This window comes from Esox lucius, chromosome 17, assembly GCF_011004845.1.
Source record: "Esox lucius isolate fEsoLuc1 chromosome 17, fEsoLuc1.pri, whole genome shotgun sequence".
Classification (NCBI taxonomy): Eukaryota; Metazoa; Chordata; class Actinopteri; order Esociformes; family Esocidae; genus Esox; species Esox lucius.
The window spans coordinates 29,932,839-29,946,996 of record NC_047585.1 but is presented as its reverse complement, the minus strand read 5'-3'; the positions used below and the strand labels follow the sequence as shown (position 1 = coordinate 29,946,996).

At 41.5% G+C, this 14,158-nt stretch overlaps 1 protein-coding gene across 5 annotated transcripts in view; it reads left to right on the top strand.

The window, feature by feature from the left end:
• The window catches only part of LOC105017006 (inositol 1,4,5-trisphosphate receptor type 1), a 111,321-nt gene that overhangs the window by 6,976 nt on the left and 90,187 nt on the right, over window positions 1-14,158 (top strand). For all 5 annotated transcript variants that reach the window (XM_029114134.2, XM_029114137.2, XM_029114135.2 and 2 more), the window contains exons 2-3: window positions 1,227-1,335; window positions 6,074-6,144. In XM_029114134.2, coding sequence (XP_028969967.2) covers window positions 1,227-1,335; window positions 6,074-6,144 — 180 coding nt within the window. The remainder of the gene's footprint in view (window positions 1-1,226; window positions 1,336-6,073; window positions 6,145-14,158) is intronic.

Genomic DNA, 14,158 nt, shown 5'->3' with positions numbered 1-14,158 from the left:
AAACACTCAACAGCTATGACCTGTACAGTATTTCTGGTAAACTCCTCTTTATTAATGTTTGACTTTAGGCTAGTAATGGGTGAGCCAGCTTTTCTATCTCCATTTGCATGTAAGAGCCATCCCATTCAGTTCCTGAATGTCTCTGTAAAAAGAGCCATTCAAATACAGACATTTGAAAATGGCCCATCAACACTGCTAACAGAGAATTTAATCTTGTGTCACTTTAGGCATCATTTTAGCCAGTTATCATCTTGTCCCTCTAAAAATATGTGTTCAACTAATGTTTTTGTCATTATTTCTGTTTACAAAATGAACTCTGCTCTGTACAGGGATATGACCTAACAAAACTGAAGACCAAGGAGATGTCCAGAGTTATTTCTGGCTGTATGACTTGCAGTAATCTACACTTCCACCCAGATGTGCAGAAGTTATGGTGGAATCATCCATCAAATTTGGCCTTCATTAGCCAATAAGAAAGTAGTGAGAAATTCCCAGCGCATTAGGCATTGGTTTAATCGGCTTAGTCTACCAACCAATCATCTACCACAGATCCTTCTCCCATGTTTTTAGTGTACCCAAGCACCAATTGCTACATTGTAACTTTTTAACTTTGTGGGAGAGCTGAGTGTACAGCACATCTGAGCAGTCTCGATATTTCACTGACAGAACCAAAATGATTAAAGCTTGTTTATTATAATAAAAAATGTCACTAGAGTAGCTAACTGAAGGAACATTGCATATGGTATTATATGCTACTCATTACTTGAAGTGTCATTTGAAAATGCAATTTGAAGCCACTCATTGCTTTATTTGGAATTTGCTCAATTCAAAAGTTGACAAATTAATTCACTCTCTAAGGTCACTCCCATAGAATTATATTATCTCTCCTACTAAGACCAACATTGAAGGGTTCTTGTGTCAGGCCCCTAGCATAGTCAATGTTTATTTATAGCATGTGGTGTGGTAATTAACGTAGTGTTGTTGCAAGCATTTGTGGTTTTACATGAGCTAATGCTTTTTTCTTCTAGCACTGAGTTTGCTGATAGCTGCTTAACTGAGTAAAATGCACTTACTATTCTGGGTTATTTTGTTCTTCAAGCTAGGTTTTATCTTAATTTTTACATGAATATATTGCAAGTTAATCTGGATAAGAGTGTCTGCACAATTACAAAAATGTTAAATATTATTCGCATTTTCTTTAATTGTTCTTTCTGTCGCCTCTCTAGGTGTAGATCAGTTTGACATGTCAGATAAGATGTCTAGTTTCCTGCACATCGGGGACATCTGCTCCCTGTATGCCGAGGGCTCCACCAATGGCTTCATCAGCACTCTGGGGTGAGTAGTTCACTTAATATCTCAAATCACTGACCTACACTGTCTAATGTCATCATTTAAAATTATGCAAATCCTCTACATTATTGGTGATAAAGGAATAGCTGTGTCTACACAAAAAGCCATAGGGCATAAACCCATTCAGATACTATCCCTATAAGGGTAAATAGTTTCATCTAAACTTGAGTGGTCCTGATGGAATTGCCATCAGTGCTCTGCTGTGCACATGGGCCTAGAAGGCGTTAGTCTGCGTCCCGGTGGCTGCGTCCCGGTGGCTGCGTCCCGGTGGCTGTGGTGCAGTGAGTGTAGTATGAGGACTACTGACAATGAGATATGTGTTTGAGAATGGAATGCTGTTGCTATGAACCACAAAAGAGATGGTTTGGCTTTCATGTCAGTTAAGTTAACCTCTTGAGAAAGTTAGTGTTATAGTCGCTAAGAGGTACTGGCATGCAAGGCTTTGCGTGTCCGTGTGGATGGTGGAGGGGTTTCCACTATGGGGCTTAGGGGCCCATCTGCTGTCTGTAGGCCCCTGACACTGTGGTGTGTGGAGGAGTTTGATGAACGATGTTCCCAGTTTTCCCAAATACCAGAGGTGGGAAAACTAAGCCCTTTAAAGTGGACGTGGAGGTGTGGTCCTGGGGTATGCTTGTTCATAATATAATGCAGTGTATCTTGTTTATAGTATCATGACCAGTGACCAACACCTTGGTAAATTGAATTCCTGAGACCGCAATGAGGGAGAGAAAAAAACCAAGCCAGTTTATATTGATTGCTCCTGTAAGACACTAGGTGTGATTTTATTATTTGTCAAAACAATCATAAGAGAAATTGTGGTGGAAACACAAACAATACTAAATAAATATAGCTACGACCATCCTATCAGAAGTAAAATGACTGGAGGTCTTACTACATTGATTTAGGAAAGCATGTCATTTATTCAGCTGCAGATGAAATGTTATTGAACTTCACAGTGTGGTGGAAGTGCAACATAATGACCTTTCTAATAAATGCTGAGGATCAGTTTCTGTTGACCCCATATCCATAATAATCTCATTATGGCGCACTACCACCACCCTGTGAAATTCAACAACATTTCATCAGCAGCCTAATGAATCGCATGCTTCCTTAAATCAATGTGGTAAGACCTCCAGTCATTTTGCTTTTGATGTGATGGTCGTAGCTTTCTTCATGCTATTATTTAATTATTGTTTGTGTTTTTTTTTTTAAAGGGTTGTTATGTGGACTGATCTGCACGCTGTTGGATAGTGTTGGAAGAACATAGTCAAATATTGCTATTTAATACCACAGTGTTTATGATGAAACTGTATGTAGTTTTGAAAATGTAGTGGAAACCTATAAATGTTTGATTTGGATTTTATCTTTGTTACAGGAAAACCAAAAAGTACCTTTTATCTGCCAAAATGGAGGCTACTTTGAAGATTCTAACATATCAATATATTTAGATTTGCTACTACATGATTCCATATATGTTATAGTTTTGATGTCTTCACCAGTATTCTGCAATGTGGAAAACAGTAAAAATACCCTTGAATGAGTAGTTGTGTCCAACTATTGACTGGGACTGTAGGATAATGAAGGCTTTGAAAAAGGCTTTGTTTAGATTTTCTGCAGATGTGGGATATGGTGCTCCAGTGTTTCACACTGCCTCTTGTGTTAATTCACTGCTGCAGCATGTGTTTCAATCCGGCCCACTGCAATTGTATCAGAAAACCCTCTAACTTCTGTATTTGTCCGATAAAGTATAAAAACATATGAAAACATATTTAATGGTTAGCTGTAGTGTATGAGCAAAGCTTCTGTCTTGCTGTGGGAACTGAAATTCGTCACGGTCTGTGGAACTTCTAGGTTGTTGTCCTCCTCTTCCTCAGGGGACGTGTGGTCTTCAAAATGCAATGGTAGCATGTTACAGGCTTATCAGTGATGACAGTGCTGGCTTTAGTTTAGATGTTGTAGTGTTTGAAGATTCCCTTGGATATGATGGCAATGTGTTCTGCAGTATGGGGGCATTTAACATTTTACATACCAGTAAAACAGTGTTAAGAGTACCAAATCTGAAGTGCATGTTTAAAGTACACGTTTCTTTGTTAACTGGACCTGAGATCATCAGTGACACAGACAGAAGGACCAAAATGAAATGTAATCAGATCCATCACAAAAACCCATTGCCCAACACCCTAATATGGGCATTTAGTCAAAGGTTTCCTGAATCAGTCACTGATTGGATATTCCTGTGGTGCATTGGCTTCATCCCTTGTGTCTTTTCTCTCCTTGCATTCCTTCTGTAGCTCTGTTGGGGCAGCGGTAATGTCACAGCCTCATAGGTTGTGTCAGTGTGAGTTTGAATCCTGCTTGAACATCACTGTTGAATGTTTCCTGTCCGGACAGAAAACAGTAGCAAACACATTATCTTTAAATGGCAGAACTATTAACATTCATAGGAGAGGGTATTTTATAGCTTATTTTAATACCTTTTAATATAGCTTGATGAAGGAGAAATGCTCACTAACAGGGAGGTAAACTAATTTGCGCTTAACGTTTGGGAGAAATATGCTAGTACATAAAGAAAAGGTATTTTATTTCCGCTCATGAAACATGCTACCAATACTTAAAATTTTTCATTTATATTTATGTTCAGGGTTCATTTTAATGTGTGTCCTCAAAACTATTCACAGGTTTTTGATCAAGTCTTATCATCTATCTAAAAATACAGCAATGTATGAGAAATGTATTTCACATTTTAGTTATTTAGCAGGCACTCTTCCAGAGTGACTTACAGGAGGCTTTCGAGTTATATTTCTTGGTTAGGGACAGAACAATAAATAATTCATCTTGTCATCTCTAAGTTTGCACTAGCGACCCTTCTGTTACTGGTCTGATGTTCTCAACACTATGCTGTCTGGTGCCCTCTGGTCCGATGTTCTCAACACTATGCTGTCTGGTGCCCTCTGGTCCGATGTTCTCAACACTATGCTGTCTGGTGCCCTCTGGTCCGATGTTCTCAACACTATGCTGTCTGGTGCCCTCTGGCACGGATATTTAATATCCTCTTAACTAGAACACTTAATTTGCAAGCTGTCAACAATGAGTTATGTAAAGGTCTAAAGAATAGGCTACTATGAACAATCATACAAAGTTTCAGAAGCGTAGATATATTCTGATGTGATGTGATGAATAATACTTAGATATATTCTGATGTGATGTGATGAATAATACTTAGATATATTCTGATGTGATGTGATGAATAATACTTAGATATATTCTGATGTGATGAATAATACTTAGATATATTCTGATGTGATGAATAATACATTGATATATTCTGATGTGATATGATGAATAGTACTTAGATATATTCTGATGTGATGAATAATACATAGATATATTGTGATGTGATGTGATGAATAATACATAGACATATTCTATGTAATATTCATCCCATCAGTTGTTAATGTTACTGACATTACATTAACAAAAGGATCCTGACAAACTAGACTAGAGAATGGGATTATTTATCATCTATAACCTTCATAGATGTCAGTTAGCATTACAGATAATGTTTTAAGACACTGTAATCTTGGGTACGGTGAACATTGTACAAAAACAGCTAGGCTATTTGAAGTAGGATAAAGTGGGTAAAGTGGGTAAATCACATGTCAGGTTGTGTTACTGTAGAATAACAAAAGACAGTATTTAATAGTTCTACACTAGGAAAAGGGCCGGTCAGTAAGCATTTGACTGTTAGTCGACAGCTGCTTTCATGAAGCATGTGACAAATCTTGTTTCACCGGCAGCACACATGAGTGCCGCACTACTCTGCCCAGGGGGTGATTGTAGAACAGGGGCCTCTGTTTGTTGTGCCATGCTCAGATAGGTGTATCTCAGCTGCGGACAGACTGATCCCTGTGTTGGACACAGGAATATCCCTGGGATAGATGCGGAATCTGGCCATGGCCCAGTCAGCCATTTTTTTTATCCAGTAAAAAGCTACATTAGGCGCTGACAGGAATTCTCTGTATTCGGCCCACCTGCACCAGCCGACTAATTATCGCTGTTCTTATTGTGTGGGAAGTGGAAAAAGCCCCGGCAATACAAGAAACCTCATGCTGAATTAACAAGAATGAGTTGAAAATGGTGACAGAATAAACTGCTCTGGGTTAAGGGAGGCCGTGTTTGCGCAAGTTTTCAGACCCCATGCTCTGACCTATGTTCATGTTACTAACTCTGTTTTTACAGATAAATGGCCTCAACACATTACCTTACCAATGGCTAATATTAATGTTGCTGGCCATCAGATTTTTTCTGGAGAATTCCAGAAAAAGGAAAATTAAGACCAAAAATCATTCTACAGAAGGTAGAGATTATGTAGATTAAGAAACATAATATCCAGACATAAAATAATTTTCCTTTCAAATGTTTCCCAACTTTAAACCAATGTCACCATACAATATTTAATTTTGAGTTTCTGCGTAAAAAAAAAGTTTCATGAAAAAATCTTCTGTGTGCATTACCATTTATAATTCCATAATATGAGAGAATTAGTGAGGAGTCTGAAAACTTTTGAAAAGCACTGTATTTTTAAGCTGTCTATAGCTAACCATAACAATAACTAAGAAATTCTGGATACATTTATTGTATACAGTAGATTATATGAACATGGGAATGATAGGGGATTGATTTAGATTTCTGACTGTCATAATCTGTCATAATCTCTCTCCAGGCTGGTTGATGACCGGTGCGTGGTACAGCCAGATGCAGGGGACCTCAACAACCCCCCCAAAAAGTTTCGAGGTAAGAGAGCGTGGCTAAACCATCCTGTCAGCTCAGTGAATCAAGCATGTTTAGAGGAAATGTTTCTCAGTGAATCAAACTGGATTTCTCCCGGTTGAATCAATTGGGTCCCAGTCTATGTGGGGTGTGTGTGTGTGTGTGTGTGTTTCGGTGTTCTTCTCTGGTGTAATTCTGTGAGAATGTGAACCCAAGGCTCTTGGATGGAGTTTTCTGTACTAGCTACATTACAGGACCACTTAACTGCTGACCTTATAGTCTAGGCTCAGGGATTCATGTGACATTTTTCTTGCCTCAAAAGCAAGTGTGTGACAGGTGTGTAAGTGTCTTTGTGCGCATACCACTCAAACATCTTTCATTTTGATTCTCTTTACCTCTGCGAAGCCATTATATTTCTCAGATGTTTTTTCGGACATTTGTCTGACTAACACCAACTCAACATAAAACACTACTGTTCACATTCTTGGTGTTACTGCGTTTCTTTATGACTTCCTTTGGGGGTTGTGTGTGTTCACCGGCCCCTGGAGTCGGATGACATTGTGTGTGAGAATCTGATCGTAGGTCTGATTCACATTTCTCATCCCAAATGTTTATGAGTAGGGTGCTGATTCCAGATCTGTGTCTAACACTACCTTCTGTCCGGAGCGCGGCCCCCTGTTTGTGCGCCGTCCGTTTAGGTTTGTCGTCAGAGGGTAAACAGTGTGTTGGGAAGGATGAGACTCGGTGAAAAGAGTCCTCCTTCCTTCAGCCTGCTGCTGGCAGAGGGCCAGACTAACCCTAGTCACCAGGCCTCATTGCTGAGGTATGCATACCATTTCCTCCCAATGTAAGCAGACGTCCTCCACTTTACCCCCACACACCCAATGACCAACCCACGCACACAAATCCACGTGTGTACGCGCACGTGCACGGGCGCGCGCGCGCGCTCATGTAGAGATGCAGGCAGACATACAAACACACGAACCACGCGTACGAAAGCACACCGGAAGACAACCCGCAGACTCATGCGCACGCAGCCCAGGGACGTACACTCAGATGGAAGGACTCCATGCATCCAAACAGTCATATCCAGGTTTGACACATCCACTCAAAGCCACGCGCACACACCGGTGCCATACGACCGGTCACGTCGCTGGAGCTCAGTAAAGGCTCATGTAAACACTCTCATAACCGTGAACACTGTGGACTACTTCGGCTCAGTGTCCATGTTGCAACACATTTTCCGAAACCTCTGCTGCATCCCTTCTTCATTCCAGGGCTGTGTGTTTATGGACAAATATGGCGTGTCGTTTTTCTTGACAGATGGGTTTTTATGCCTGATGGGATGCAGGCTGAACTGCATCCCATTAAGGGACCACCCTGTGACCCAATGTTCTCACCATCTCAACCCGCTCAGTAATAGGTAATGTTCCTAAGGAAGTGAACTTTGCTCAAGTCTTTTTTGAATCCACCTGAACTGTCTGAAAATGGTGAGAACCTTCTGTTTCTGTGTCTTGCTGGTGAAAAAACCCCAAACTAAGAGCATGTGGAAGACATTACACGGCTCTGTCCAGCTGCACTGGGTCTGATTGTGCCTGAGATATGTTGTTGTTCATTGATGCGTTGGTCTTTAAGCAGCCCTGATACCAGTATCAGACCGGACTATTAAAACACAAGGCTATTGGGTGACGTGTGTGTGTATATGTCATCACCATGTTCATCTCCTCGGTCAGTCAGGTAAAGGAGAGCTATGGCAAGGGAAGGAAGCTATTAACAAGTATGGAGACTCAGGCTTTGTTTTAAGACGCTAAAGCTGAGAGGGTCTTCCTCTATGGACCGTGGAACCGGATAAGGACAGAGCCAGACCTCTGATGATAGAACAGCTCAGATGGGTCCTCCTGTGTTTCTTTCCTCTGTGTTCTACACAGCCCTGGTTAGTGAGTCTCTGCTGGCCGATGAGGCCTCCTCATCCCCGCTTCCTTAGGACTTGTTCTCCGGCCAGAGACCAGACTACAGACCTCCCATCGTGGCCGGTCTTTGATAGCTGTCTGTCCCTCTCCCTATCTGTCTGTGTGTGCGTGAGTGTCTGTAAGCTCTTGTTAATTCAGCTGTGCTGTTTGATGTTGAGATCTGAGGGCAGCGCATGTGTGTGTTTGCGTGGCTGGTTTGGCTCTTTCAGCTTCTACAGCTGAGGAGCAGCCCTTTTAAAGCGAGTGCTGTTTAACTCATGGATTGCCGGTTGATGTCATTCATAAGCTAAGACCATCCTTACATTGGATGTTCTTGAATCTTTTTCAAGTATCGCTAACCTTCACCTACATCTTACATGGCCTATAAGTGGTTTTTGTTGTTATTTGGATTATTCTTTTCTAGCGAATGCAATCAGTAACACCCATTGAGGTTGTGTATGGAATGGATATGAATAGATCATATCTTAGCTTCAGAAGCTTGTGGGCTTTTACCAAATGTTGTTTAAGGTTCCATTTGTCTCATGCCATGAAGCTACCTCTAGTTGTTACCACATTGATAGCCCTGATGACTTTGGTGAGACACCTACAGTATCATCTCAGCTTTATCTTTACTCTGTTATGGTTTGACCTCCATTTCCTCAGAATGCTTTGATGTTGCAGCTCTGAATGTTGCTTCATGGGCCTTTCTAAACTGCAGAGGGGGAACACATCTCTGGGAAATACTAGTGGGGTATTCTACTCTGAGTTATTGTGTTCAGTTAGGGGGAGTGCTTGTTCGCGTCAGTGCCTTGTAGTCTTGCTCGCTCCACTTTGGTGTGTATTAGGATTCCGTGACGGTGAGCTCATGAGTTGACAATCACAGGCTCATAGTCCTGTTCTGTGATTCATAGACAGTATTATGTGGTAAAATACTGCATCTTCAGCTAAGACTAGCAATGACAAACAGTGTTTTGAATCATTAACTAACCTATTTTACTGGGTCACCCTCTAAGCGGTCTCTCCACCCCTTTTCCTGCAGTCCGAGTGAAAATTAGTAGGAGCGTCCACAGAATTCTCAGATACCCCCCAAAGCACAATGATGGGAGGTAACCTGCACCACAGGCTGGTTAGGAAAGTGGGAGAATTTCACTATTTGTATCTCACGTTAATCAAATAATACCACATTTATTTTTACGAAGCCCTTTTTACATCAGCAGTTGTCACAAAGTGCTTTTACACCCAGCCTGAAACTCCAGGGAACAAGCGACAACAGTGTTGAAACACAGTGGCTAGAAAAAAGTCCACAAACAAGTGTGTGTTAATATTAGCTACTTGTTTGCAGGTGAGCTTTATTTCTCAGTCCGTCCTCTGGCTCCTCTTCTGTGGTGTCCTGCATTCCTCTGCCTTTTGGCTCCGTTTTGACCCCTAGTTTGATCTGATTTGGCTGGATGTGTTTTATCAGCCAGATCCCCAGAAAAGGAACATCATCTCTGTTGGACACGCACACGTGCGTGCGCACTCACGCACTCTCGGTCACACACACACACACACACAGAGAGCTCCTCCATCTATATCTACTCCACTTTATTCTGTCTCTCTCCTCTTTCTCCAACGCCACCACTTCCTGTTATTAGTTTGTTTCACCCAGTTTTAAATGTTCAGAGATAAATGGTCCAAGAAACAATTCTTAGCTTGAGGAGATCTTCGGGAAACAGAGGGAGCGATGATTGAGAGGGATGGATAGTCTTAGCCTCTGTCTGTCTCTCTCTCTTAATCTCTCTGTCTGTGTGAATCTCTCAATCTCTCCCTCAATCTCTCCCTCTGCCTCACTCAGTATCTCTCCCCGCTGTCTCTCTCTCTCCACTCCCCTGCTCTGGTTTGCCTTATTTGGTCAGGTTGCTGCTGCTATGACTGAAGAGAGAGAAATGGGGGAGGATGAACAGATTGTTCTGTTTTCTCCTTTTCCCTGGAGGGAGCGAGGGATTGATAGGAGAGAGAGACAGGGATTGATGAAGGGAGTGAGAAAGGAGGGGTGGAGGGATGGAGGGAGAGACTGAGAGACAGGAAGTGATGGATGGGGGAGATGGGGGCATGGAGAGCTGGCACTTTGCAACACTTAGGACTTCTCCATATGAACTATTCACTTCATAGATCAACTTATTGATGAGTCTTGGGGTTTACGGTCTACACCACTGTTTAAAAGTTTGGGGTCATTTAGAAATGTCCTTGTTTTTTCGAAAGAAAAGCAAATCTTTTGTCCATTAAAATAACATGACATCGATCAGAAATACAGTGTGGACATTGTTTATGTTGTAAATGATTATTGTAGCTGGATTTTTTATGGAATATCTGCGTAAGTGTACGGAGGACCATTATCAGAACCATGAGTCCTGTCTTCCGATGGCACAATATGTTTTCTAATCCAAGTTAATAATTTAAAAAGGCTGTGTGATCATTAGAAAACCCCTTTGCAGTTATGTTGGCACAGCTGAAAACCGTGCTGGTTACAGTAGGAGTAAAACGGGCCTGTCTGGCGCATCAGCAATTGTAGGTTCGATTACAGGCTCAGATTGGCCAGAAACTAAGATCTTTCTTCTGAAACTCATCAGTCTATTCTTGTTATGAATCTCAACGTGAAGAGGCGACTCCAGGATGCTGGCCTTCTAGGCAGAGTTGCAACGCAAAAGTAATATCTCAGACTGGCCAATATAAAGAAAAGATAAAGATGGGCAAAAGAACAGAGGAAGATGGGGAAAAAGGACTGGACAAAGGAAGAATGGGAAAAAGTTTTATGGACAGACATATCTATGTTTGAGGTATTTGGATCACAAAGAAGAACCACAAATATCACACACTCAGACCAAATAAAAAGATGCTGGAGGAGTGCTTGACGCCATCTGTCAAGCATGGTGGAGGCAGTGTGATGGTCTGGAGGTGCTTTGGTGGGGAAGTCTGAGATTTGGGATCTTGAAAAAGGAAGGTCATTACTCCATAATTCAATGCCATGCCATAGCCTGTGGGCGGTGCTTGATTGGAGCCAATTTCCTCCTACAACAATGTACAACTCCAAACTATGCAACAACTATTTAGGGAAGAATCAGTCAGCTGGTATTCTGTTTATAATGGAGTGGCCAGTACCTGGCCCCGGATCTTAACCCTATTGAGCTGTTGTGGGAGCAGCTTGACCGTATGGTACGTAAGGAGTGTCCATCGAGCCAGTCCAACCTGTGGGAGATGCTTCAGGAAGCATGGAGTGACATTTCTTCAGATTCCCTCAACAAATAGACAACTAGAACGCCAAAGTCCTGCAAAGCTGTAATTGCTGAAAACAGAGGATTCTTTGACGAAAGCAAAGTTTGAAGGGCACATTATTTCAATTGAAAATGATCATTTCTGACCTTGTCAATGACTATTTTTCCTATTCATTTTGCTGTATTTCCTATTCAAAATAATTGAATGTGTGTTTTCATGGAAAACAAGGACATTTCTAAGTGACCCCAAACTTTTGTCATGGTGTATATACTTTGAAACACATTGAATATGGCCCCGACCCTAGATGGACCATTGTGTAGTCCTGAGGTGTACTGCAATACCAAGACATTATATATCCTCTAAGTAATATCTCCAGTATGCCAGGCATTCTAAAGGGCTGGCCATGATGGCTGTTTAACAGAGATGATTGAAAGTTGTTGTGTGCTTTGTCCTCTTCAGTGGTGCCTGTGATGAAAGCAGCAGCACAGTGTGAACAGTTGGTTGAAAGAGAACAGGAGCTCTGCTTGGTTGGGTTTACTGAGACCTCATGCAAATCTTTGGAGCTGTTTCTCTTCATCTGTTTCCTATTGTGGATTCGGAATTGACTGTCAGGATCGCTCGTCGATGGGGACTAGCGATCCTGAGGACTAACCTGATGAGGACTAACCTGATGAGGACTAACCTGATGAGGACTAACCTGATGAGGACTAACCTGATGAGGACTAACCTGATGAGGACTAACCTGATGAGGACTAACCTGATGAGGACTAACCTGATGTGTGGTGTTGGGCCCCGTGGCTGACAACAGCGCTACATCGGTACTACAGAACCCACTGTTCTCCGTCATGCCCCATACTTTACACTGGAAATGGTAACCCACAGGCACATATATATATACACACACATACACACTGTTTACATGCTGATTTCCCTATCCCTGTTTCCCTGTTTCCCCAGTGACATCATCACATCCTCTGATTTGAGCTCATGGGACTTACTTATCTAGATACTAACCTGATGCAAAACGTCTGGGAGCCGGCTTGTCTCGCACGCATGCTTCCACACACACACGCACGCACGCACGCACACACACACACACACACACACACACACACGCGTGCACGCACGCACACACACACACACACATAGTAGTCATTTCACCTCAACATCCGCAAGGAAGATAATAATAACTTGGATAATAATAAATGAATATTTGTTTTTAAAGTCACCGGTATTTGCAGCTGTAGTGCTTCACTTGGCAGATAGTTAGCCAAGCATACCAGGTGCCAGAAATGGCCAAGATCTGCTGTCTGTACAGAAATGGGCGGGTATCAGTTAATCCTGCTGCCTCAATTGGAATCGAGGAGCTCTCCCTGTCCCACATGCTTTATTTAGCTGATATGTCATTAAGTTGGACTTTGTTTTTTGGAAACTTGTAGTTTTGCATTTGTGGTGTAACTAGAGTGCTGCTACTATGATAATGCAATTGCAGATGCTGTAGATCATGAAGACAATTAAGAAAAAATGAAATGAATGCTTTCAAATACTTGGTTAAGCAGAAGGAATCATGTTATATAGTAAACACAAGCATGATCTCATTTGTACCATTAAGGCACCAACAACTGCAACCTGTTGACAATATCAATTGGGATGTAGTGTTGTGCTCATAAGTTTGCATACCCTGGTAGAAATTGTGAAATTTTGGCATTGATTTTGAAAACATGACTGATCATGCAAAAATAACCTGTCTTTTATTTAAGGATAGTGATCATATGAAGCAATTTATTATCACATAGTTGTTTGGCTCCTTTTTAAATCATAATGATAACAGAAATCACCCAAATGGTCCTGATCAAAAGTTTACATACCCTTGAATGTTTGGCCTTGTTACAGACACACAAGGTGACACACACAGGTGAAAACTGCAATTGTGGATTTTCAAATTGCAATTAGTGCCTGTGTATAAATAGTCAATGAGTTTGTTAGCTCTCATGTGCATTCACTGAGCAGGCTAGATACTGAGCCATGGGGAGCAGAAAAGAACAATCAAAAGACCTGCGTAAGGTAATGGAACTTTATAAAAATGGAAAAGGATATAAAGGATTTTTTTTTTTTATCTCCTGCTGATTTTGTAAGTTTGCCCACTGACAAAGAAATAATCAGTCAATAGCCAATGTGCCAATGCCACAAAAAAGGCATATTTTCTATTTTGCCATGTTTTGTTTTATGTTTGTGCCATTCTGTTATGACCTACAGTGAAATGTGCATCACATAATAAATAAGACATGTGTTCATATATTTAAACAGACAAAGAATTTGCTGTAGGCTGTAATTGTTTACACAGAATTAACATCTAGAACTGTACACTGGTCCAATGTTCAGATCTAGAACTGTCCACTGGTCCAATGTTCAGATCTAGAACTGTACACTGGTCCAATGTTCAGATCTAGAACTGTACACTGGTCCAATGTTCAGATCTAGAACTGTACACTGGTCCAATGTTCAGATCTAGAACGGTACACTGGTCCAATGTTCAGATCTAGAACTGTCCACTGGTCCAATGTTCAGATCTAGAACTGTCCACTGGTCCAATGTTCAGATCTAGAACTGTCCACTGGTCCAATATTCAGATCTAGAACTGTCCACTGGTCCAATATTCAGATCTAGAACTGTCCACTGGTCCAATGTTCAGATCTAGAACTGTCTACTGGTCCAATGTTCAGATCTAGAACTGTCCACTGGTCCAATGTTCAGATCTAGAACTGTCCACTGGTCCAATTTCAGATCTAGAACTGTCCACTGGTCCAATGTTCAGATCTAGAACTGTCCACTGGTCC